Below are 23,575 nucleotides of genomic sequence, written 5' to 3'. Positions count from 1 at the left end.
CCCACGCTTAATTCTCTTTTTCCTGTTACCCCTCCATGTCATTCCACGAGACTATGGTACTACGGTTCCTGCTGGGGTAAGCAACCTAGCTGTTTTCTCGTATTACCTATTCTTTCCATGCCTCCAATCCAGCCGTATTCATGGCAATCGCATGGCACCCCAGATTCCGTTCCTCCAAACCCTTTTCTGTTTTCTACCTCTCAACTGCCATCAATTTCAAACTATCTATTTGAGCCTCGTTCATAAGAGTACAAGTTAACCCTTATTGTTCCTGTGTCACTGATTTCATCAAGACCTTTATCTTTACCACTTCTTACAAACCACTCAAAGATGGCTAGCGAAATGCCTTCCTGGGAGCAGTCCGTACCACTACAGCCACGGCGCGAAACGGAGCAGAAGCAAAAATTGCGATCTGCCTGTGATTCATGCCATCAATGTAAAGTCAAATGCTCCGGAGGGTCTCCCTGCTTCCGCTGTGCATCTAAAGGCCTTTCCTGTCGATATGGGTACCAAAATAGGGCAGGAAAACCCAAAGGATGCAAGAATCGCAAAACTATCGAAAGGGCCCATCGTCAGCAGCGGATAGAATGGTATTCGGTTCAAAATCAGCAGCCTAGCACTGAAGGATTTGAGGACGCAAATCTTAGCATGCCTGACTTTCTAACAAACTTGCCGGCCTCATCTATATCCCATGGACAGTGGGATCCGGTAAGTGCACTTGATTTGCAGTACCAGTTAAATATATTACCAGTGCCTATTTAGGATGAAGTCGCTAATTTACGGTCCAACAGACATCTATGACCGACCCATCACTCTCCCCACTGCTAATAAACAGCAACCCAGGATTCAAGTCTACGGGTATAAACGACGATGGTCTACCAACCTTGCACGATTTGGACACATGGACTGTGGACCTAAGGTCTATGATGGACGTATCCAGTGGAAGCAGATCCGGGAGCCTAGAAGGCCTGGCCACACCTATATCATTTGACAAAGCAGAGTCCGTGACAGATAACGGAACAGAGCCTACTTGCCCCGCGACACCTGAGCTTCAAATACGCCATTCTCCAGACCGTGGACTATCAAGAGAAATATGTACTTGTGTCCAGAGCCAAGCAGCAAACATAGCAGCACTACACAAGCTGATAAATCGTGATATTTCGGATCGATTTGACTTAGCCATGAAGTCGGTAACATCGACATTAGACACCTGTGAGCGTTTCATCACCTGCGGTGTATGTGAGAAATCATTTCCCTTGATTCTACTCACATTCTCGGCGATAGAGCTTATTTTCAAATTGTTCGAGTTGCTTGCAGTGGCAAACAGTGGCTTATTGCCTCCCGGGGAGACCCACATGCTTTCATACCGTCTTGGTGATTATAAAGTTAGCAAGGAAGAAGGGAAAGCTATCCAAAATGTTCTCCTGAAAATGATCCTGTCAAAGGGCAAACAAACTCTAGACGGGCTGCATAACCTCGTTAATGGCCCCCTAGAGCCCGACCATGGGATACCCGGACAAAGTAACGGGTCCAATTTGGAGATATCTGATGCCGTAACCCCGAATATTCACCGGTGCTTGTCAACTGTGGACCAAGATTATATGAGCCAATGCATAAATCGCAAAAAGGAAGAGGTAGAAGCCCTTATGATCACAGTGGCTGTATAAGCCAGCCTTCCATATCGACCTACTGGTTCTCCTGGACCCTGTATGCCGAGATAAATCACCAGAGACGATGTCGACACCCCTTTCATCGACCTCAACGTCGCTCAATACCTAATCTTGTACGTACTTTGATCATCTTTTTTTTTTTTTAACGATTTAGCTAATTAGCCAGCTGTTGCCTGTTATTTGTTTCTTGTTTCTTCTTTTCTTTTGATTCTCGTTAGTTCCATTTCCCAGGGAAGTAAACGTTGGCTCTGTCATCCCCAGTTTTCCTTTGTATATACGTCTTGTTCACCTTAAGTGCTTCAAATATCATCCAATTACCCAAATGCCGACAGAACTATTAATTATTATTACTAAATAATCAACTGGTAAACTATCCCAAGCTTCCAAGTGCTTGATCTAGATAACTATGTACTTAAACTTAATTTAGTTAAGGTTTGTCACGTGATAGCTCAATTTAGTCCTGAACTTACTTTCCAAGTTAACGACTCCGCGACGAAACCAAAACTCCAAAAAGATAAAAAAACATCACGTCCGCGGCTTTAGTTATATAATGATGGTTCACCCCCTATACAATTAGCTGCTGGTTAAATACGGCAGTACTGCGAAAGAAAACTACTGACTGCCGGCCGCTCTGCCGCTTGATGGATACTCCGTCCCCAAAATTTCCGCCCGCGGCCAGCACTGGCCAACCCACCCTATCTGCTGGGGGCGTACAGAGAAGTCGACAGCGCGCTATCGCAGCCTGTCTGACATGTCGTCGCCGAAAGGTCAAATGTGACCACGGCCAACCTACATGCTCACCGTGTCTAAGAGGTAATCGGGCTTGTTCATACGTCAACTCGCAGTCGAATCCGCCTCCGGCTGCTGCTGGCGTGGCCTCTACGCGAACAACAGGCCGGATACCACGATCTAACCTCCGTGCTGGCCAGGATGAGATTCGAAATCGCCTTGAAAGACTAGAGAGATTGCTAGAACGGGCGATATCTGGCGGTAACAACCTCACGCACTCTCCTGAACCGCAGACTGACCAACTTCGTGGCCTTCAAACACCTTCCAACATCGATCAGGGATCCGCTACATCTAATACAGCAGCACTCAATCCAAAACGTGAAACCCTTTCGGCTGATGGCTATGATGGTGCTCTGCTCTTGGAAGCTGAAGGCGGCCAATCTCGCTGGGTGTCATCTCTCCATTATGCCCTCCTGGCAGACGAGGTATGGCACCTCCCTTAGATTATACTAAACTGCTCAGGCCGACGATGTAACTGCATTTTAACGATTGTAGATTCACGATGTCAAAATGCTCCTTGGAGACCGTGCTTCAACAGAAAGCCCCTCCCCTCTGGAACAGACTATTGTCCCATTCCCATTTTCCGCCGAACTTTCCACGGATAGTCTTGCGGTGTGGGCGCCTAAGACAGCTGTTGAATGCGTTTTGCTGTTAGATATTTTTTACTCTAATGTAGACCCTGTGACGAGGCTAGTTCATAAGCCTTCTCTTGGGAAACGATTCCGTCAATATACCCGGGAGATATATGGCATCGGCTCCAATCTTTCAACGGAAGATAGTATCACATCAGCATCTTCCCCTGCGATACATACATTTGAACCTCTCGCGCTGGCTATTTTTTATTCTGCCATTAATAGCTTATCTCCCGAAGCAGTTCAAATGCGTTTTGGTGCTGATAAGGGGTCTCTCCTTGCTAAATTTCAAAGAGGAGTCGAGTATGGCCTTGGAAGGGAAAGCTTCCTAACTACCCCTAGAATTGAAGTCCTACAGGCTTTTGTACTTTTATTAGTAAGTCTGGTTTCCAAGTTTCTTGTCTTACACTTATTTGTCTTACTAAATGTGTAATACAGACTTGCCAGTCTCGAGAGGATGACATGTCAAGGACGTGGACCTTACTAGGACTTGCAATGCGGATAGCCCTTTCACAAGGCCTTCATAGAGAACCCTCGCTATTCCCCTCAAATAATATGGATGTTGTGCAGGTCGAAATACGCCGTAGGCTATGGCATCAGATATGCTACCTAGATTTTCGTTCTGCAGAAGGCAGAGGCCAGGAACCTACCATAGCCGATGAGGACTATACCACTCTTTTACCACGAAATATTAACGATGATAACCTCGTTGAAGGTGAACACTCGGTGGTAGGGACGTATTCACCGCCTGGATTCACAGATATGACGGGTCATCTAATTCGGTTGAACGGAATTCACTGTTTTAGGAGAATCATCCGAAGCACATATGGGCTGGAACGACGGCTCAAATCGTCAATCATTAATGAAAGGAACAATGTATACCCTGTTACAGAACTTCAGTCATTATTTATTGAAGTCCGAAATATGGTTGATGAAATGACTGCTCACTTACAAACACATTATCTGCAGTATTGTGACCCCAATGTTGCACATCAACGTTTGGCTCTTGGTCTCGCTGCTGTTATTGAATGGCGATGCTGGTCTATATTTTGGTTACGGACTCCAAAACAATACCGTGAGGCAGTTGTAAATCCGGGTATCCGAGAATCGTTAGTTGACTCCGCCACCAGAACTCGTATTAGATTTGAGACTAACAAGTTCACACAGCGTTTTGACAAAGTCTATTAGCTTGGTTGAGAGCATGAATATGATGCCCGATGATAAAGATGCTGAGAAATTCCAGTGGCATATCGGCGGACATGCCTGTTTCCAGGCAATTATGCATATTGTATCTGAGCTTGGGACCCCGGAATTCCAGGCACCAGCCCACCACTCGCTCCGATCCCGTGCACTAACTGTCTTGAAAAGGACGATGGATACAAGGGGACTGGAACCTAGTTCTACATGGAATGTTATCAACCGAATTATCTCTAACTGTTTAGCTAAGAATACCAATACCCCCCGCGGCTTATCTTCACCTCCGTCGAATGATCCCTACAATCTATATCGAGAAAATGTGGCTTTGCCCCAGACACTCCAAGAGTCTCAGCTATCACCACAGAACCCAACAACACAAGAGCTACCATTCCCTTCAATGTCTGACCTGGGAGGTCTAGATATGCAGCATCCATCTTTGTGCTTTGACTGGGTAAGTGACGCACGCGGCCCCTTGAACCATACCACCAATTTTCTAATATACATATTTATCTCAAGGGATTTTGGAATTTCGACCCCACTGACCTCACTTCATGCTGACATGTAAACATATGTCGAATATGCCCTTCCCTTCGGGGTGCCCAAAACCGAGCGGAGAACAGGATAATTCTTAAAAATAACGGTTTTCCGTTGAATTTGAGTCCGTTCCAGAGATGATGAAATAATTAATCCTAATACCACCAAGAAAACAAAATAAGATACCTCCCTTATAGCGGAGCAGACATCACCTTGGAACACACTAAATACAGTCTGTGATTCCCGCCTGTGTACTGTACACTCGTGGGCTATAGTACATTGTCATATAAACGCCTTTCTGCTTCTTGTATGAAAATGCAAGGTATGTATGTGTTCCCGTCGAAGTGGAAAGTGGGTGGTGTGGACTATTTCAAAGTCAGCATCTTCTTACTTACAGAATATATACTAACGTCAAAGTTGGCGGCATCAATAGATTGCTTGGGTGACTTACAACAGATCTGCAAAATCTCTGCGATAGTTTCTCTCCATTTTTTGCCATCCAAGCCTCCCAAAAAGCTCTTGTAACCTGCTAGCAATTTGCAAGTCATTGTCGCAGTAATGACGAACTGGTAAGTACACCTTTGGCTCTGGAAACCATTTTCCAGGGCGTATTTCGAAGTTAAAGATCGTACCGGCTGTCCGATGGCTGTTATGTGGCAGTTCAGCAGCGTCATCAGTCACTCTGAACATTGTCCTCCAGGCAGTATCAAGCAGATCCAGACTCTGAGCAGTGTTGTCATCCGTCAATCGCCCGCCTAAACAGTACGCCTCTTTCACTTTTCGCAAGGCAGTATGGGGAATTCGAACATATATTTTGATACGTGATTCAGCATCATCCACGCAATCGACACTAAGCATTTCCGCTTTCGCACCTCCATTGTAGCTAGCAATCCAAGCCTCCAGAATTGCTAAGGCCACGATAGCCTGCGGCCCCCACACATTGGACTTCTTTGCAAGTCCCATGATCGAGTCAGATAGCACCTTTATTGTGCTTTGTTGGGTACTCAGTGCTTTGAGGATGGGGAAAAAGTATGCCTTTGTGGTTATATGGCCCGAGTCTAAGTCGAACGCAAGAAAGCTTTGCGTCATGTGTTCACCCTCAGGTAACATTTCTCTTATGGCCATATATGACTCAGGGCCCACGAAGAGATCGTTACGGAAATGTTCAAACAAGCCCCCCTTTACCCCAACCTCCGCTGCATTTTGAGACTCAAAGAACCGTGCAACGGATATCTGGTTGAACGGATCTATGGCTGTTCCAGCATCGAAACTAACTGGCTCAATCCCCAGTCTTATAATGCTCCTTGAATCTGAATTACCGCTCACGTTCCAACTCGGTTCCAAGGGAGAAAAGTCATCCGTTAAGAAAGATTTCCATGGTGGTATGCTTGACAATGCTTGTGCCGGGTCTTCAATTGGCCGCGGCCCCAGCAACGGCAGGATATGGGTATGATAGAGAAGAAGGTATTTATAATGCTTATAAAGGGAATATTCTGCCTTTTCCAGCAGCTTGCTCATCAGTGGCCCCGTCGTTCGCCACCAATATCCAGTAGAGGAGGCTGGAGCCGGTAACGGGAGAGCAACCGTAAGCACGTCGTATGGCGCGGAAGAATTTGCCCACATTGGTTCCGACCCTTCATGATCACCATTTGCTATCTTGTGCACGGTTGCATTTTGGGAGCCATTAACTTGTGTTTTTACCTCAACTGGCGCGGAGATCAAGGACTCGGTGCTGATTGCCATATTGGATATGCTGTAATGGGTTTTTCTGGGAAATTCTGTTGCTCTATTCTCCTGGTGTGACACTGGACTTGGTTTCTTCGGCAGTTATATATACTATATCCCTGGTTCGCGCCGACTGCTCTTGAATTGGCCTTAACTTGCGCTGTATAACTTCGGTGTCGGTAATGTAATTTTTCGGTCACCGATTTGATCAGCCTCTCCGATGGGCCTCCAAGCTGATTCCTAACACTAGTAGCCCCAGGGAGGCTATTGCAATGGTCGCCAATTTATTCCTACAGTTTAAAGTTTTCCGGTGCTTTGGAGATAGAGGCTCTGGAGAAAGAACAATAATATCCATTCAGATTAACTATCTAAAGGGCACCATAAACACGGGTTGCTAGTTGTGTTATACTACTAGAGTCAAATATATCCCGCAGTCTGATTTCAAGGCCTTGCTTGCTACATATATCCTGCAGCCGTAGGGCGTCTATACTCTGTGCTCCTAGCTCCCAGAATGACTGGTGGAGAAGCACAACATGTTCCTCCAAACCTAGACATCGGCATATTGCGTCTCTGATGTCCCTCGCGACGCTTTCCACCTTATCGGTATTTAACTGGTGTACCGCTGTTTCGTTGCACTTCTTTTCCCCTTTCGCCGCTTCTCTATCTGCAGAGCCTGGAGGTTTACTTTCATCAAAAACTCCAAATGAGGATATCACGAGGCGTATTATATGGCGCGGGGCCATACCTAGGGACATAAGTTGTAGGGTGAATTCGATTGCGTACTCCAATCGTAACGCAGTGTCCTCGTCAATACAACCAAAGTCATACTCCATGTCAATACAAAGATCCAAATCTGGAGTCTCAGTTAGCTCTACAGAGAGAGGAAACTTAGAGGCTCCTGTGTTGCGGTGCGGTATACTTTGGACTTCAGTACCTTCAACTCTGAATAAGGGTTTCATGTCATAGGCAGTGTGGTATGTTACCATGACTTTGAACAGAGGGTCTAGGAGGCTTGGTTTGTATGGCAGGAGCTTGCGAATCTCACGATAGGGCAAAACGTGCTCCAGCGCACGCTGACTACTACTTTTGATTGCCGTCAGGAATTGTAACAATGACTCGCTTTCGTTTGAACCACATCGGACACGAATAAGAAGGCGGTCGAGAAACAACCCTGCCATAGACTCCGTCCCACGCTCCATCCGATGAGTGAATGGAGCCGCAAAGACGATGTCATTACGCCTATCTACACACTGTAGCCCCAAGAATACAGCTGCAATAAGAAGCTGATGCATTGTGACAGAGGCTCTTGCGGCAAGCCGAGTAAGCCGCTCAAGCATAGATCCCGGCAAGGTCCGAGTTCTGGTGGACCCGAGATAAGTTAGGGTTCCTGCAGACGATCTACCGAATAATAGCGGTTCCGGCAGACTGGAAAGATAATCGGGCCAGAAACCCCGGGACTGAGGGCTTATGTGTGGTGTCCTAGGCCACCCAGCCCAATCGATATATGTCAGTTTCCGTGGCGATGCGGGAAGCATTTCCGGCTTATTGAGAGACTCCAGTTGGGAGTACCTTTCTGAGACCTGTTCAAGATAGGTTGCCAATGTAGTAGCATCTCCTACCACATGTGACATCACTATCACTAGCATAACCTGCCTAGGGGTACATGGAATCACCGCAATTTCCAACGGTGGCTCTGTGCTTAAATTGAACGATTTTCTAACCGTTTTGTGGATAAGAGATCTTGGGTCAGACGTCTTAGCCACTCGGGAAAAGTTACACCTAGATTTTATCAGGTGTCGAGTCATAAAGCCATCAGCAACATGGTACCGAGCCTGGAATATCTCTTCGTCCATTGCCACCTGCTGGAATGTCGTGGCTAAGCGTACTGGGTCTACATCTCCTATAATTTTGCAAGCGAAGGTCATATTGCCAGCAGGCGAGCCATCTGATATTAGGTGATTGAGAAATAGTTCTTGCTCAAGGGGTGACAGCGGCAACTGATTCTCTCGTGCGATTGGGGACATTTCTAAGAAATGCTTTGCTTCTCCTGTTCCATCTGTGGTACCCAGCAACTCACTAACTGCCAGTGACAACTCCTGCAAGCTCTGATGATGGATAACCTGCCTAAGTGGCATAGGATAGATATTGCATTGCTTTGAGATGGCCTGGGCTACTTTTATTTGCAGCAAAGAGTGACCTCCAAGTTCAAAGAATCGAGAATTTGGACCAATGGAAATCTTGCCAGGCTCATGCCCAAGAATATTCGCCCAGATAGCAGCCAAGGTTCGTTGAGTAGGTGTCTCAAGCTCCGCGGATGTTAGTGCCGGGACTGTGTGGTTTATAAGAAGTTTTCTCAGGGCTGATGCGTCGACCTTGTGATTTGCGGAGGTCGGGAGCGTAGCAAGAGGTATGATTTGCTTTGGGACAGCGTACTCTGGCAGCTGTGATTCCAGTTCCTTCGCCAGGTGCTCGACATTAAGTGTGCCAGGGGTAACAAAGGCAACCAGGCTACCATTCGACACCACCAGTGCTATATTCCTTGCCTCAGAAGCCACCCGGAACATGGTATTCTGGACTTCCCCAAGGTCTATTCGGAAGCCTCGTAGCTTGATTTGGTTATCCTCACGGCCAACAAACTCGATGTTACCATCTTCTCCCAACCTACCTATATCACCAGTACGAAACATGGCCTGGTCAGGGTTGAATGGGTCCTGAAGAAATCGCTTAGCCGTTTCCTGCTCGTTGCGGAGATATCCTGGTGTAATCTGGATTCCGGATAGGCAGATCTCTCCGCTTACTCCAACTGGTGCTGGCCGCTGCCTGGAGTCCAAAATATAACAAGACATCCCTGTAAATGGCCTTCCAATTGATACCCTATTACCGGGAGTTATTGTTGCTACGGTAGCAATGAGTGTACTTTCTGCGGGAGCATACCCGTTTATCAGGGTCCTCCCAGAAGCCCACTTATCGGCCAGACCTTGGGACAGGGCTTCCCCGGCGACCATGATCACTCTCAGGCCTGGAAAGTCGTCGGGCTCCAAGGTTGTAAGCAAAGAAGCAGTGGCCATAGTAGCATCGACTCGAGAAAGGTGGGCTATTGGGCTTGCGGGATCTTTAAGAACAAGAGTCGCTCCAAAGCAAAGAGTAGAAAATACCTCTTTGATACAGCAATCAAAGCCAAGTGACAGCATCTGTGCGTTTCGTTGCCCCGGAGTAGAGCATAGCCTCCCTTTCTCGTGGGAGATCACATTCAAGATGCCCTTATGCTTCAATGGAACGCCTTAGAATATGTTAGTATTCATTCAGACGACGTTAAGAAATGTCAGCTACGTATTTTCATACCTTTGGGAAACCCAGTACTCCCCGAAGTGTAGATCAAGCATGCAATATCGTCGCCCATAGGTCGATTACTCTCTCTGCATGTAGCCGTGGCTCTAGATGGCATCTCCGACATGGCTGCGCCCATGTTGAAACAAGGGACACCAGGTACCACAAGGTCTTGTTTTGCATTACAGTAAATAACTAGTGATGCTCCACTGTTTTCAACCATGTACTTCATCCTTGCCTGAGGGAGCTTCTGGTCGATTGGACAGTAAACAGCACCGGCCCTGATAACTGCGATCATTGCAATTACCCAGAGAACGGAGCCATCGCTGATCACACATACCACACTCCCTCGTTGGACACTCTTCTTGAGCTGCGCTGCGGTATCTGCCGTAATCCTACCAAATTCCCGGTATGACAAGGACTGTGATAGTCCTTCCACTGCGCATACATTGGGGTACCGTTCAATTGCTTTCTCTACCGCGTCTGATACGCTTGTCTCGAAAGGTAGATGGCTTGGAGGTAATGCCTTTGCAGTTAATGCCTGGTACTCTGGAGCGCTAAACATCTTAAGGGTAACTGTGCTAAGACTGGCATCCGGTACCGTATTAGCCAGGGCTGTGAGTAAGTTGTCGAAGTGATCGGACATTTGTTTAATGGTACTACCATTAAAATATGATTCTCGGTATATAAACCGAGCAATAAACCTGCCGTTGGCGCTGTCTAGCAGAACCGTAAGGGGAACTTCAGTCGCTTCTGTATATCTTACATCTCGGGGTGAATAGAGCTGGCTGAACTCCCCTGCCGTCTGTGGGAAGTCGTACTGCAAGGCAAAAAGGGTCTCAAATAGTTTTGCAGGGTGATAACCACTGCCTTCCTGAATCACGGCGAAAGGAGACCATTGATACTCCAGAATGTCGCATAATGCCTTGAACACCGTCTGCACGAAGTCATATACTGATTGGGTTTCCTCAGCATCTACTTTGAGTGGCAGTGTGTTTATCAAGGGGCCAACAACATTCTCCACTCCAGGAATCTCCAAATTTCTCCCAGACAGGACAGCACCCAGAATAGTACGATCAGTTCCGGAGTATCTTGAGATAAGGGTACCCCACGCTGCATAAAGAAGAGCTGCTGGAGTGACAGACAGCCGGTCTTGAGCGGCCCGTTCCAGCTCAGACACGCTTATTGCAAGGGTGTGGGATAAAGTAGCCTGTTTGTAATTGTTGATATCAGACGGTGGCGGTAGTCGAAGCCTTTGCACGGGAATATATCCATCTGTATATTCTTTCCAAAATGATACTGCTTTACTCGAATACTCGCGCGTCAACTGGTCTATGGCCAGGGCGACCTGGGCGAATTGTGGCGGAGGTGGCGGTAATGGTCTATTGTCCAAGCAGGATGCAATATCTCTCATCAACGACGACATGGACCATCCGTCAATAAGGCTGTGATGCACCGTCCAGATAAACCGAGTTCGGATGGCAGGCACCACCACGAGAGTTACCCGTGACAAGGAGCACTGCTCCCTAGGATCGAACTTTGCGAATTGGCCGAAGTCGAGGGCCTCTTCCAGTTGACATGTGGCGTCCCAGTCTGTTTCTGCAATTACACATTCTGTCCAGGCGAGCTTTATATCGCAAGACACTAGTTGAGCCTCCGGTTCGGTCAAGATAAAAGACGTCCGTAAGATTCCATGACGTTGATGTAAGCGCTCCCAGGCGGCATAAAGGATGGTTGTGAAGTCGTCTCTACCAGGATGGTCGAGAGTAAATGAGGCCTTTATAAACGAGAGCCCAGGGGTTGCTATACTTGCTCGAGCCATTCTCATCTGAATATCTGTCATCGGTACAGAGCTCTCACTTTCAAGGTAATTGGCCTTGGAAACTGTCTCTTCTAGATCGTGACTTAACTGCCCTGGTATTAGAGAGACGTTTGTGCCATTTCCGGCCTCTTTCAATGCCGTAGCCATCCTGTCAACGGTGTCTAGCAATAATATATCATGGACACCAATGATGAAGCCCATCCGCCTTAGACACGAAGTAAGCATCACCGCTGCAAGTGAATGGCCTCCAAGCTGCCGGAAAGATGAAGCACTGGTAACCTGGTCCACTGGTTGTTGAAGGACGTATGATATCCCTCTTCGGATGGCTTCAGTACTACTGAGCCCTACTTCCAACAGGCTACCATCGGCACCCCGAGCGGCTTCATGCATCTGAGCTAGGCTCTGTCGGTTAATTTTCCCATTCGCAGTTGTAGGGAATCCATCCAGTGAATATACGATGTCCGGTACCATATATGAAGGGACGGTAGTTGAGAGATATTCACGGAGACCGTCTCTGGCTTCAACTGGAGTAACAAAGGCAATGAGCTTGCCATTCGACATGCAGACCGCTGCACGGGCTACCTTGTTGAATGACAACAACGCGGGCTCTACGTCGCCTTCAAGGTTGATCAAAAATCCTCGATTCTTGGCCATGCTATCCCTACGGCCGCAGAACTGCATCCCATCCTTTGCATGCTTCCCATGGTCGCCAGTCCGGTACACCATCCGGCCATTTAGCTTGACAAAGGAAGCAGCGGTGCGCTCCGGGTCCCCAAAGTAGCCCAACGCAAGCCCTGGCCCAGAGATACAAATCTCTCCCTCAGATGACTCTGACCCCTCAGTATCCAGCAAAGTGACGACGCTATATGATATGGGATGCCCAATGGTTATTGGTAACCCAGGTACAAGCTCACTCATTAACACAGTGCACGTCGTCTCCGTTGGACCATAAGAGTTATACAGCCGCCTCTGCGTGGAATGCCAGGCCTGAATCAGGGGCTCTTCCGGAGCTTCACCACCCAGAAATATTCTCTCAACTCTGTCAAATCCAGCATCCGGATCCAGGGAACATAAGATGCTTGGGGTTAATGGCAAGACATGGCAAGACTTCGCCGCTGCTTCGAGGGTGGACGGGTCCGCGAGGATAAGAGTTCCGCCATTGCATATTGTGCTAAATACAACGCCCGCGCACACTTCACCCATGTTTGTTAAATAACACACTCTATTTGAAGAAAAGGTTTAGGAAACATACCGTCAAAAGCAATCGAACAAATCAGCAATACCCGTGTACCATGCCTGGTGTTGAAGTTGAAAGGCAGGTCTCCCCCTTCCTTCACATAGCGAGATATGGATTCCAGTCCGATCATCACTCCTTTTGGCTTTCCTGTCGTGCCAGATGTGAATATAACATATGCAAGATCGTCTCCGCCATAGGCAGCCTGGTGAGAACAAGTCACAACACCAGCTTCGTCGCCCGCCACTGGTTCGGATACGTCGTTCTCATTCAAATGGAGGACCGGATATTTATAGTAACCCTCTGGACAAGCTGTCGACACAATTATCTTTGGAGAAAGTCTTGCAAGTACCCCATCTATACGGTCCTTGCCCCAGGAGCTTGCGTCAATAGGCACGTATGCAGCGCGCAGTTTGAGGATTGCCAGTACCGCTGCCACCATGGCGATGGACCTGTTGGATAGTAGTGGGACTATAATGCCGGGGCCTACGCCAGCTTTTGCCAGTTGTCTAGTCCAGGCATCAGATAAAGTGTCAAGTTCGGCGTAAGTCACCCTTTTCCAGGTCGACTCGTCCGCAGATTTCGTTCCATCTTCGATTGCAATCGACGTTGGATACTGCTGGACTTGTTCGAAAAAGTAGTCAAGCAGCGTCTTCATCTGCTGTTTCATTGTCGTTAACCCTTGTATAGCTATAATTATCTATTGTTCTTGTGACGATGAGCGCTGTGATTGCGGTTGTTTCTCTCTCGGATTCTGTAGTCGCTGTCGATGGGGCAGGTAAATGTTAGGCCTGGTATAACTGCCAACACGTAGCAGAGGAAGACCATCACATCCCCTTTTTCTTCCACTTCTTGTCTTTTCTTTTCCGAGTGTTAGTTAACTACGAGTTACTGTTGCGGCTCCGGAGCCGGCGTCTCGGCGGGTATATAATTATATTCATCATATCCACCGAAGCCCGTCCAACCCGGCCCGAAAACGAGGATAAATGTTGCAGCATATTTAGCTGTGATGTATCCTACCCTCTTGATAATAGGACCTTTAGATATCTGCAGCTATTCAAAATTCTGTTACGTCCCTTGGCCAAGATCAGAATACAACTAGACATGGAAAACGAGCTTGAGCATTTGAACTGGAATATCCAGCATGCCCTACAGCAGCTTGAAGGCCCTCTCTCAGAAGAGCTTAGATCATTCCACGATATTTCTCCCACGTCGCCTGGTTCGTCCGTCGTGGTGTATCAGAAGCTCCTTGATACGGTGCAAGCACTAGACAAGCTCCTTGTGGCCTTGACCCCTCCCCATATGCTCTTGGTAGACGGGGTGTTTGGTATGGCTTTATAACCCATTCCCCCTTACAATACCAAATTATAGATGTATTGTACTGACTTTCAGTGCAGCTTTCACCAACAGCAAGGTGTTGCTGTGTGCCTCGGAGTATCAGCTGGCAGACCATGTCCAAAGACTCCAGCCTTGTAGCATTTCCGAGCTAGCCAGTGCTGCAGGTCTCTATGAGCAAGGCCTTTCTCAGATAATCCGCTATCTCCGTGAAATGGGTTATTTTGACCAGGATCCCACAACCGGCAAACTGTCTAACAACCGGCTATCCAATCTACTCCGCAAGGATCACTGGGCTACCTGGCTCAATTGGGTCGACTTCTTCCCGCGCGAGTATTACGATCTTTTGTCCCATCTGCCCAGTCAGCTGAAGAGCGATCAGCCAAAGACAGCGACCGAACTCTTCTACAATACGGACAAACCTATCTACCAGTTTCTTGCAGAAACAGGCAGGGCTGCAGGTTTCCACAAGGTTACAGGCACTGGAAGTGTGGTAGAGGCCCCTGGGCTGCTTGCCGATTACCCTTGGGAAGAGGTCAAGGGCGAGACTGTTGTAGATATTGGTGCGGGCGTTGGCGATTTTATCCGTACATATCTGGAGAGATTCCCAGGCGCTACAGCCGCTGCTTTCGAGCTTCCATCGACCGCAGAAATCCTTCAGCAGCGGTTCCCTCCAGATGATCCCCTTACAAAACGGGTTACATCTATCACCGGAGGTGATTTTTTCAAGGATCCATTACCTGAATCCTCTGTATACCTACTACGATGGATTTTGCACAACTGGGGTGACGAAGACTGTATTAAATTGCTTCGACGGCTTCGAGACACAATAGCCATCAAAACGGGTGTCAGTCGAGTGCTGATAGTCGAATCCATCCTCTTCGATGGCCGGCTTGGGCGAGGGGCCCGGTATGCAGATATTCGCATGCTTGCTCGCTGTAGAAATAAGGAGAGGACGCTAGATGAGTATAGAACGCTAGCAGAAAATGCTGGATGGCGCCTGAATAGGGTGGTCTCTCCTCGAGGATGCCTAACCCAGGTCCTTGAGCTGCGGCCGGTGGGAGTCTGCACTGTTTTACCCAACGGCAGTGGCCGCAATGACGTAAATAGTACTGGCCCAGAATGGGAATCAGAACTGATGTGAATAATTTGAAAGGCACGGTTAATTAGTTAACTAGTTAGTTAGTTAACCACTTATGACTTTGGTTATCATCGTAGAACTGTCGTTCACCTCAATTACACAACAACCATAGTCAGATTAAAATCTAGCTGGTCTATTCGCCGACTGTGGTTCACTGGTTAGCCAGGAACCGGTAGATGGTGCTTTAGATCTTTTAAATACGGTGGAATTAGTGTATTCAGCGGGGAGTTTCATGAAATAGGCTATTTACTAGCTATGATAAAACAGCGAATATACAAACGAAAAAGCAACGTATACAGAAAGTAAGCATAATCATTAGTATTTACAGAAATTTTTCATAAATGTCACATTACATCCTCCAGGCACATAACTAGTCCTTCAACAAACATCAACAAAATCCGCGTATTTGGTAAACTCAGCATCCGTTTTAAACATCTCCAATTCCTCTGCATGGGTTCCCAGGACAAGCTCGACGCCTCCGTCCTTCTTCATAGGATAGATGGCGAGGAACCGGAAAATGCCATTAGCACGGTCGACCTGCGGCCGCATGGACTCAGGGGACCCTCCGTTGGCAAAGAACTTATTGCCGAAAGATATCTCGCTAGTGGGGAAGAGCATCATATTGGAGATCATAGCGTGCATGTGCTCAAGGCCCATGTTAGCAGTCGAGAATCGGCTGTGATCTGGAAGTGATTGCAGGATGGTAAAGGCATCATGCACGAGCGATGGGGTAATGCGTGCGGTACTCTGGCGGAGCATGTACGCAACATACCCGATACTTGTGTCGGGAGCGCAAAGTTTTTCCACGGGGATGCTGCAGCGGTTCATAATGAGAACACTTCCCATGTATGTAGATGGAAGGCGGGTGGAGAAGTATGGACGACCATCCGTTGGTAATTCGAGAATGGACATCTCGTCCGACCCAAAATTTTGTTTCCGGATCTCCTTAGCTACCCGATATCGGGCTCTGATGGCAGTACGCCAGAAAAAGGCCTGCACTATATCGCTAATGGATGTGATCACACCCTTTGCTTCTGGGTCTGCAATTACATCTTGCTTCATTTTCTCGAGTTTCTCCGGGGTGATAAGGAATGAAGTGGTTTTCATGCATCTTTCAGCGCAAGGAACAGGCCAGACATTATGCAGGGGGAAAACAGGGATCGGGCCCAGGGGGCTCGACAGAGATTCACGGTGGGCAGGGCTGTCCTCAGGGGGAAAGAATGGCAGGAAACCCCATGTTCCAGGGTCTACCTCATCAACTGGGCGAGTCCAGCCTTCCTGCTCATGGAGTATCTCTGGGAGACTATGGTTGAAGCTCTCTGGGTCATACCAGCTACAAGTTGCAGTTTTGTCGCCTTGAAGGAATCGGCAGTTTTCAGCCCATACCTTAAGAGTAACCATAGCGCCAAGACCATCCAAACAGCAGTGGTTCAAGTCAACGGCAACAATACAACCTCCTTCCACAAAGTTGACTTGTCCGGCAAAAATGTCTGCGGGTATTTTAGACCTCGGATCATCTCGTAGAACAAGGCTATCCTTGAAGAGTGATGGCGCGAAGTCGGCCTGTCGCAGCTTGTCAAAGGCAGGAAGAACTCCGGAAAGATCCTTGTATACAAGGCGGTTGCCGGCGGAGGCTGCCATGGACAGTGGAGGAATGGTCACACAAAGGTCACCCTTCTTGTAACCAATTTCTTGCTCCGAACAATGCATCATCTTGCCACTGAGAGCGGGGATTAAGTCGAATGTGCGGTTGAGACCCTCTTGCAAATTGTTGAAAACTTCCTTGTAGCTGACCCCGTCACGGAGCGAGAAATAAAAGACAAGTCCCATGTTATGGTTTGGATTGACATAGTCCAATGCATTCAGCTTGAAGGATTGCCTAGATTGATGCTGAGCGATCATTCTTCTTAGTTTTGCCATTTCATCGTCCATGGGCGGGTTGGAAGCGCCAGCCTTGCTAGCGGCTTTTGCTTCTTCGGCCAGCTGAGCAATCGTTGTTGACAGGCTGGAAATTGTAGGGTTGGCATACACATGCCTAGGGGCAATATTTTCGCCCAACTTAGTTGCCATTCGAATCTTTTTGATAGCAGCAAAAACACCAAGAGAGTCCAAGCCAAGCTCGAAAAGGTCCGCATCTGCAGGAGCCTGCTGTATTTCTGGTACTGAAGACGTTAGGATCTCACGAACTCCCTTCTCGATCTCATCAGTTGATTCCACGTTAATGGGGAATACAGCGTCCATTTCATCAGGGTCATCACTTAAGGAGCTGTAAAAGCGGTCAATGTAGTTGTCGTAGAGTGCCAATGTTGCTGCCCGCTTCACTGTCCCCTTATCTGTGTAGATGAAGGGCTTGTCAGGCTTTGTGAAGGTGACAAAATCTTTGAGTAGCTGGTCTTTGTGGCGTGACATCGAGTTTGCCTTCTTCACTGTCTCCCAGATACTATCAAGAAGCTCTTCAGACTTTTGAGACGGGTCGTGGAGGTCAATGAGAAGTCCTGCCTGTGGCTTCCCAGTCCCGAAAAGAATGCATCCTTTGATTGCGGGATGGACTGAAACAAGATCTTCGGTTTCAAGTGGAGTTATCTTGTATCCGTTGGACAGTACTACCAGATCATCACTTCTGCCTTTGAAAGCCCATAGGTTAGGCTTGGAAGGATGCTTCATGTATAGATCCTTGAAGTTGATTGACTCCTTCTCGGGGAAGGTATGGTAGATACCTTGGAAAAGGGGCCAATGTTCGTTGCGGTGTATCCAATGTTCATAAGTATCCTCTCCAATCTCCTTAAACTCAAACCCGGAGTATGGATGGAAACAGAACCAAAACCAATCCTCCCTTGGAGTAATCAGGTTGCCAATAAACAGACCTTCGGTAGTGCCCGTCAAATTCAACACCCTCACTACATCATTGACCTTGCCCGCGCTGATCGGGCTCACAGGACCACCAGATGCGCAGATGAACTTCGATGGCTTAAGCTTTGCAAGCACCTCTGGCGTTTCCCCAAGTTCATTAACAAGGGAAGGAACCATACTCCAAATATCGATCTTGACATTATCCGCAAGAGTCTCGACAAGTCGGATGTTTGGCAATGCTCCAGCTAGACCTATAACGCAGTGCAGGTTGAAGAATGCAGGCATCAAAATGTTCATAATAATACCAGCCCCCTGCAGAATCTCGTTAGCACCATCATAACTTAGTTTCCGAAAACGTTAGGGGTCTTAAAAAAAAACATACGTGACACATCGGGAAAGACGAGTAGATGGTATCACCATCCAACCAGTCGGAGGTCCACGGAAGCAGCCCATCAAACCCTTCAGCCGGGGATAAAAGTCGGACTGCATCCATGGTGCCAATGAGACCGTGGGACCATGGAATCGGTTTAGGCACCCCTGTACTGCCCGAAGTATGGAGGTAACAAAATGGTTCATTTATTGCTTGTTCAAACGTCTTAGAGAAAGGAAAACTTTCCACAGACTCGGCATCAAGTAGTTCTTCAAGCAACGGTAGCTGCAATAGCTTCATGGGGCGCTCTCGTAGAATATCTTCAACAAGTGGCTCAGGGGCCACTTCACCCGCGCCTACCCAGATATTGCATTTTGTTGTCTCGAGGACTGAGATCGCGCCCACAGTGCTATTTTTTGGGGAAAGGAAGAGGGCCTGCTGGAGAGTAAGCACCATGACCAATCTTCGTTCTGCAGAATAGAGCAGGTGGGGGTTATAATTATCCACTTACAGCGTAGCCAGCTTTGACACAGGCATAAGTCAAAAGAACATGTCGTAGATCATCTGCATAAATTTGGTCAGCGCCTAGCTATGTGAAAATACCAGGAATGTTAATCAAATGGATCCGCAGTCAAGTTGACTTACGTGGACCGATATACCCAACGGGCTGGACAGAATCAGGTGTTCCGACCTGATCCCGAAGCCACCAAGCAGTTTTGTCGACAGCCTTGTTGAATGCACGGGCGGTAATGTCTCTGAAAACGAGATCACTGCCAGAAAGAGTTGCCAGGGAGAACACAACTCTATCAGGTTGGGAAACTGACAGTTCGTCCATAATCTGTGGAATTAGTCGCTTGCCATATGGGACGGATGGCAGCACATTAGACCTTTTCGGCACATTGGACTTGTCCGGCTTATTGTCTAGCACAAGGCCAAGGCCGCTCTTTGGAAGGGTGGGAGGAGACTCAGTTTCAGGGGTAGTGCCACCATTGCTTCGGACCATTGTGCGAGGGGGGGATGTTGAGAAAGATTTAGGTGACGCAGTACCCGGAGTTGACGTTCCACTGAGGTATCCAGTTGCATTTACGGCCCGAGCTGCTTGGAGATAGGTTGCAGTGGACTCGCTAATGGCCAAAGCACCATTCTCACGAGGTTTCTCCTTAAAATGGCTGGGACGCCCATCAACGTATACAACCTCTAGTCTGTTGTCTTTGGCAAATTCGCCCATTGGAGCGCTGACCCATTCACCATCGGCTAATTGGGCAACAGCGCAATGCCATGGAGTTGTGAACCCGGTTTTAGTATTCAACAAGCATACAGACACTTTGTTCAAACCAACGGACTCATGAATAGAGAGTCGTAGATAATTGGGGAATGCGTTCTTGACTGCACCAGCAAAAGCCTGTTGATAAGTTATGGTTGTCAGTAAACAGGATGCAAAAAGGAGTTATAACGCTCACACAGGGCTGCTTACATATCCTCGCAAGAGCATCTGTTTGGCTAGGTATTTGCAGTCCCTCTTGTAGCTATGTGCACTTCGACCGACACCACGAGGGAAGATGTGTTTCAAATCCGACTCTAAGAACCTCTTGTACCCGAGATATGTGAGCTTTGTGTCGGGATTTGCTGTGATCTCTTGGTCGATATCAAGGTCATCCCGACCATATCGATTTATCAGCAGGCGCCGAAAGGTCGTGCAGTTCGCAACGTATGTAATTTCAGTGAGCTTGTCAGGAAGGGGAAATTCAAGCAGATCCTTCATTCTGGAAAAGTTGATATAACCGAACTTCTTGTCAATAGCCATCTTGCGTAGCGCCTCCCCATACGCCCATGTGTCTTGGTCGGATATTGAGAGAAGGTCTAGAATCACATTCCAAAAAAAGTAGTCCACGTTAGCTGTCTATATCATCCTTGCTCTGTGTATGAGACGAGTCCGCGCGACGCACCATTGTATGTGATACCATCTGAAATAATGGTGACTTGGGCACCCGGTGGATATACGTCCCGTATACGTGCGCACATGGTATTTAGCCGCTCAAGGGCCAATTGTTCAGCCATGTCAGGCAAAGTCCCCAAAACTTTGTACACTTTGTTTGCAGACTTGAAGGGGAATGCAGGCAAACATGAGTCCACTCGCTTTCCCTCAGCCACGAAACGGTCTATTACGTCGAGGAACGTGTTGGCACCAGCCTCCAGTCTATCCTTGGAGTCATCGAATTTGTTCAGGGCGTATTCGAAAATGATATCCAGGATGAGTCGAGATGTTTTTCGGATGTCGTCATTATTGGTCTTAAGTGAATTAGTTGGCATTTTGATTTCGGTTGTAGAGGTGCCATTTGATGGCGTTACCTCGAGTTCGGCTTTATGAGGCATCGTGAGGTATTTCGTGGGTCAATTAAGTATATAAAAACCTGCCACAGTCAGGATGGTATGGTTTTGGGATGCGAATGCATCAATGTATGTTTGGCTGAGAAAGTGAAGGGGGGTTTAATGCGTCTTATAGTAACAGCAAATCCATAGCAGCGGGAGGCCCGTCCACATATATATATACCCATCCGTCTAAGCTGCTGAGAATACGGCAATGCCGTGCAGAAATAGTCATAGCCTCTCGTTCCTTGATACAAGCTTCAACACGATCCTAGAGCCTTACGAAGCGAGCCAAGTGACGGTATGCCGTATGGAGGATGATATTTTTATTTTCTTCTTCATTAATGAAAAAAAAAAAGAGGAGAAGTCAGAAATCAAAAATAGGAAGGAAGCAAGGCGGGCCTTACCACGCAGTTGGCGAGTGACGTGGTAGGGGGGGCCATTTTCTCCGGAATGGCTCGAAGGTAGGATTGCATGGTCGCCACATGTACTGGTGGGTGTTTTGAGATCATATTTGGTGCAATTGATTGGGCACGATGAGAAAAAGGGGATGGGGTTGACAAATTTCCCGCTGTGGGAAGCTCGTATATCGATATCGATGTTGCGTTAAGAATAGCCAGCCCGTATGAAATCTTACTTCCTGAGCAAATGCTTGCAGAATTTCACCCGTCGCTTGGCAGATTGCGACCACAAGGGCCAAGTGACTGCTCAAACCAACTCCTCTCCACATGGAGTTGATATTGTGAGCGAGTTGGTGGAGATGAAAAGAATCCCATAGGAAACAGAAAAAGAAAAGAAAGAAAATAGAGTGTAGTTAAAGTAACTAGCCTCCACTTAAAAAAAAAAGTATCAGGTATTTGTAACTTTGAGGGCTGATCAGCGAAAAACGCTCACTGATGTGTGTTTGGTTGGGGCCCCCCCGACCCATGCTTTGTCATGGCTCTCTCAAGAGCTGCAACTTGGCATGACAAAAAAGACCAGGCAAACTCTGAGCTCTCACCATCAGGAAGAAGCGAGCTCGATCTGCAAAGGGAGAGCTGCTTCGTATAACCCTAGCAGAGGACTAATCTCCTCATCCGGTTAGAGTGGCAGTTTGCGGAGCTGTCTGCCTGGCGGTAAACCGTCCTCCACCAGCAGCAGAGGAGAAAGAGCCTGATGGGTTTCGAGATCGATCCTTCAGCAGCCTGTCCCCGTCAGCCTGCATCTCGGAGGATTTCCAATGCCATGGAAATGCTGTAGTCGTCCACACGGCTGGGGACGACGATCAGGCTGCTGCTGAGGCCGACGAGGTCGAGCTCGAGGTTGAAGCTGGAGCAGCGAAAAGCGAAAAAAATCCTCGATGTCGATGTTTGTTTTTTAACTTTTGAAGTCGAAAGAAGCCGCGGCCCGGGCCGATATCACATGACCAAAATAGACAGAGACGCGCGTTGATTGGTGCTTGGCGTGCACATGAGACGGTCTGTGTCTGTTCCCAATATAAAAAGGGAGACGGCGCGGGCGAAAGAAGCAGCTATAAAGAAAGATACAAGAGTACTTCCAGCACCCGAATGCGGGCTCATGGGTGAACTCGGGTGCAGGTGGTTGTGGTGATGTTCTCGAAGGCGAAGGGATAGGGATAGGCGAAAGGCTGGCGGCACCTTGCATGATGCATAGGCGAGACCATACAAGCTTGTTTACGGTTCTGCCCTTTTGTTCTGCCGAAGCCTCGCTAACGAACTCTGATAGCTAGTCCCTCCTTGTTCTTGTTAAGCCGAACGAACCAGCGAGAAGCCCAGCGACGGTCGGCTCAGCCGTCGGTTAGGAAGGTTCTGCGGTTGAGTCGACAAAAGCTTCACCTGCATCCTTCGACTTCTGGATGGTTGTGCTCAACGTGCCAGCCACCAGCTATGGCCAAGGCGGATGTTGTGCTCCATGTATACGCCTATGCTAAATTACAGACCATTTCCGATATTAGGAAAGTGACTTACTAAAAACTAAAAAGGAAGCGGTAGAGGAAAAAATATGTAACATCGTGTTTCCGCGCCTATCCACCTTCGCACCATTTCCGGCCATGAAATCGTATGTGCCGTACCAGAGAACTACCGCCTATAGTATTCTTGTACCGACTCTCTGAGAAAGCTATCTTCCCGTCCTCATCCTTCCCACTCTGCCCCCTTCCCACTAGAAAATTTAAACACTTGGCAACGTTTGTACTCTCTTGACGTTTTTGCCTCCATAGCCTATTAATAGTGAGGAGGCCGGGATTGTTCGGCGAAACTCTCTATCCTTAAAACGGGATCCCGACAGGGGGCTTGTTCCTCTTGTAAGTCTGCAGGCGGCCTTGCTGATCCTTCCGCCGCGGACACCATTGTTAAGAAACGAGAGCTGACACCGCTAAAAGGTGAACGCGGCGGCCTTACGGTGGAATTTCAAGCTAGCAGCCGAATTCGGATTCTTATCTCGCAATCCCGACTTTCTATTTTTCCGTTCCTCAAGCTGAAGGGGGGAGATTTCAATGCGCCATTCCATTCTTCCTCCTTCCCTTTTCTCTCGCTTCCCCTCTTCAGACCCAGGCGCTTCTGCAAGAGCTGCTGACTGGTAAT

The 23,575-nt window shown here is 47.9% G+C and overlaps 7 protein-coding genes across 7 annotated transcripts; 4 read left to right on the top strand and 3 right to left on the bottom strand.

The window, feature by feature from the left end:
• Positions 1 to 330: 330 nt before the first annotated feature.
• MGYG_08845 (C6 transcription factor GliZ2) lies at positions 331 to 1,667 on the top strand (the record flags this gene model as incomplete). The annotated part of the gene is made up of 2 exons (XM_003169249.1): positions 331 to 708; positions 792 to 1,667. 2 exons carry the CDS (start codon positions 331 to 333, stop codon positions 1,665 to 1,667), a joined length of 1,254 nt encoding a protein of 417 aa, XP_003169297.1.
• Positions 1,668 to 2,311: 644 nt separating this feature from the next.
• MGYG_08844 (fungal specific transcription factor domain-containing protein) lies at positions 2,312 to 4,846 on the top strand (the record flags this gene model as incomplete). The annotated part of the gene is made up of 5 exons (XM_003169248.1): positions 2,312 to 2,884; positions 2,955 to 3,467; positions 3,530 to 4,200; positions 4,259 to 4,739; positions 4,805 to 4,846. 5 exons carry the CDS (start codon positions 2,312 to 2,314, stop codon positions 4,844 to 4,846), a joined length of 2,280 nt encoding a protein of 759 aa, XP_003169296.1.
• A 199-nt stretch (positions 4,847 to 5,045) lies between these two features.
• MGYG_08843 (tryptophan dimethylallyltransferase) lies at positions 5,046 to 6,565 on the bottom strand (the record flags this gene model as incomplete). Its single annotated transcript, XM_003169247.1, has 2 exons — positions 5,046 to 5,187; positions 5,274 to 6,565. The coding sequence occupies 2 exons, from the start codon at positions 6,563 to 6,565 to the stop codon at positions 5,046 to 5,048; spliced, it is 1,434 nt and encodes a 477-aa protein (XP_003169295.1).
• A 350-nt stretch (positions 6,566 to 6,915) lies between these two features.
• On the bottom strand, positions 6,916 to 13,600 carry MGYG_08842 (gramicidin S synthetase 1; the record flags this gene model as incomplete). Its single annotated transcript, XM_003169246.1, has 3 exons — positions 6,916 to 9,827; positions 9,890 to 12,889; positions 12,949 to 13,600. The coding sequence occupies 3 exons, from the start codon at positions 13,598 to 13,600 to the stop codon at positions 6,916 to 6,918; spliced, it is 6,564 nt and encodes a 2,187-aa protein (XP_003169294.1).
• A 434-nt stretch (positions 13,601 to 14,034) lies between these two features.
• Positions 14,035 to 15,409, top strand: MGYG_08841 (multifunctional cyclase-dehydratase-3-O-methyl transferase tcmN; the record flags this gene model as incomplete). Its single annotated transcript, XM_003169245.1, has 2 exons — positions 14,035 to 14,257; positions 14,328 to 15,409. 2 exons carry the CDS (start codon positions 14,035 to 14,037, stop codon positions 15,407 to 15,409), a joined length of 1,305 nt encoding a protein of 434 aa, XP_003169293.1.
• A 375-nt stretch (positions 15,410 to 15,784) lies between these two features.
• On the bottom strand, positions 15,785 to 20,999 carry MGYG_08840 (hypothetical protein; the record flags this gene model as incomplete). Its single annotated transcript, XM_003169244.1, has 6 exons — positions 15,785 to 18,568; positions 18,639 to 19,061; positions 19,138 to 19,190; positions 19,272 to 20,028; positions 20,101 to 20,486; positions 20,573 to 20,999. 6 exons carry the CDS (start codon positions 20,997 to 20,999, stop codon positions 15,785 to 15,787), a joined length of 4,830 nt encoding a protein of 1,609 aa, XP_003169292.1.
• A 958-nt stretch (positions 21,000 to 21,957) lies between these two features.
• MGYG_08839 (hypothetical protein) lies at positions 21,958 to 22,722 on the top strand (the record flags this gene model as incomplete). The annotated part of the gene is made up of 3 exons (XM_003169243.1): positions 21,958 to 22,037; positions 22,078 to 22,340; positions 22,571 to 22,722. 3 exons carry the CDS (start codon positions 21,958 to 21,960, stop codon positions 22,720 to 22,722), a joined length of 495 nt encoding a protein of 164 aa, XP_003169291.1.
• Between the last annotated feature and the right edge of the window lie 853 nt (positions 22,723 to 23,575).

This window comes from Nannizzia gypsea, genomic scaffold, assembly GCF_000150975.2.
Source record: "Nannizzia gypsea CBS 118893 supercont1.10 genomic scaffold, whole genome shotgun sequence".
Lineage (NCBI taxonomy): Eukaryota > Fungi > Ascomycota > Eurotiomycetes > Onygenales > Arthrodermataceae > Nannizzia > Nannizzia gypsea.
The sequence above is the reverse complement of the archived record's forward strand: the minus strand, read 5'-3'. Positions and strand labels throughout refer to the sequence as shown.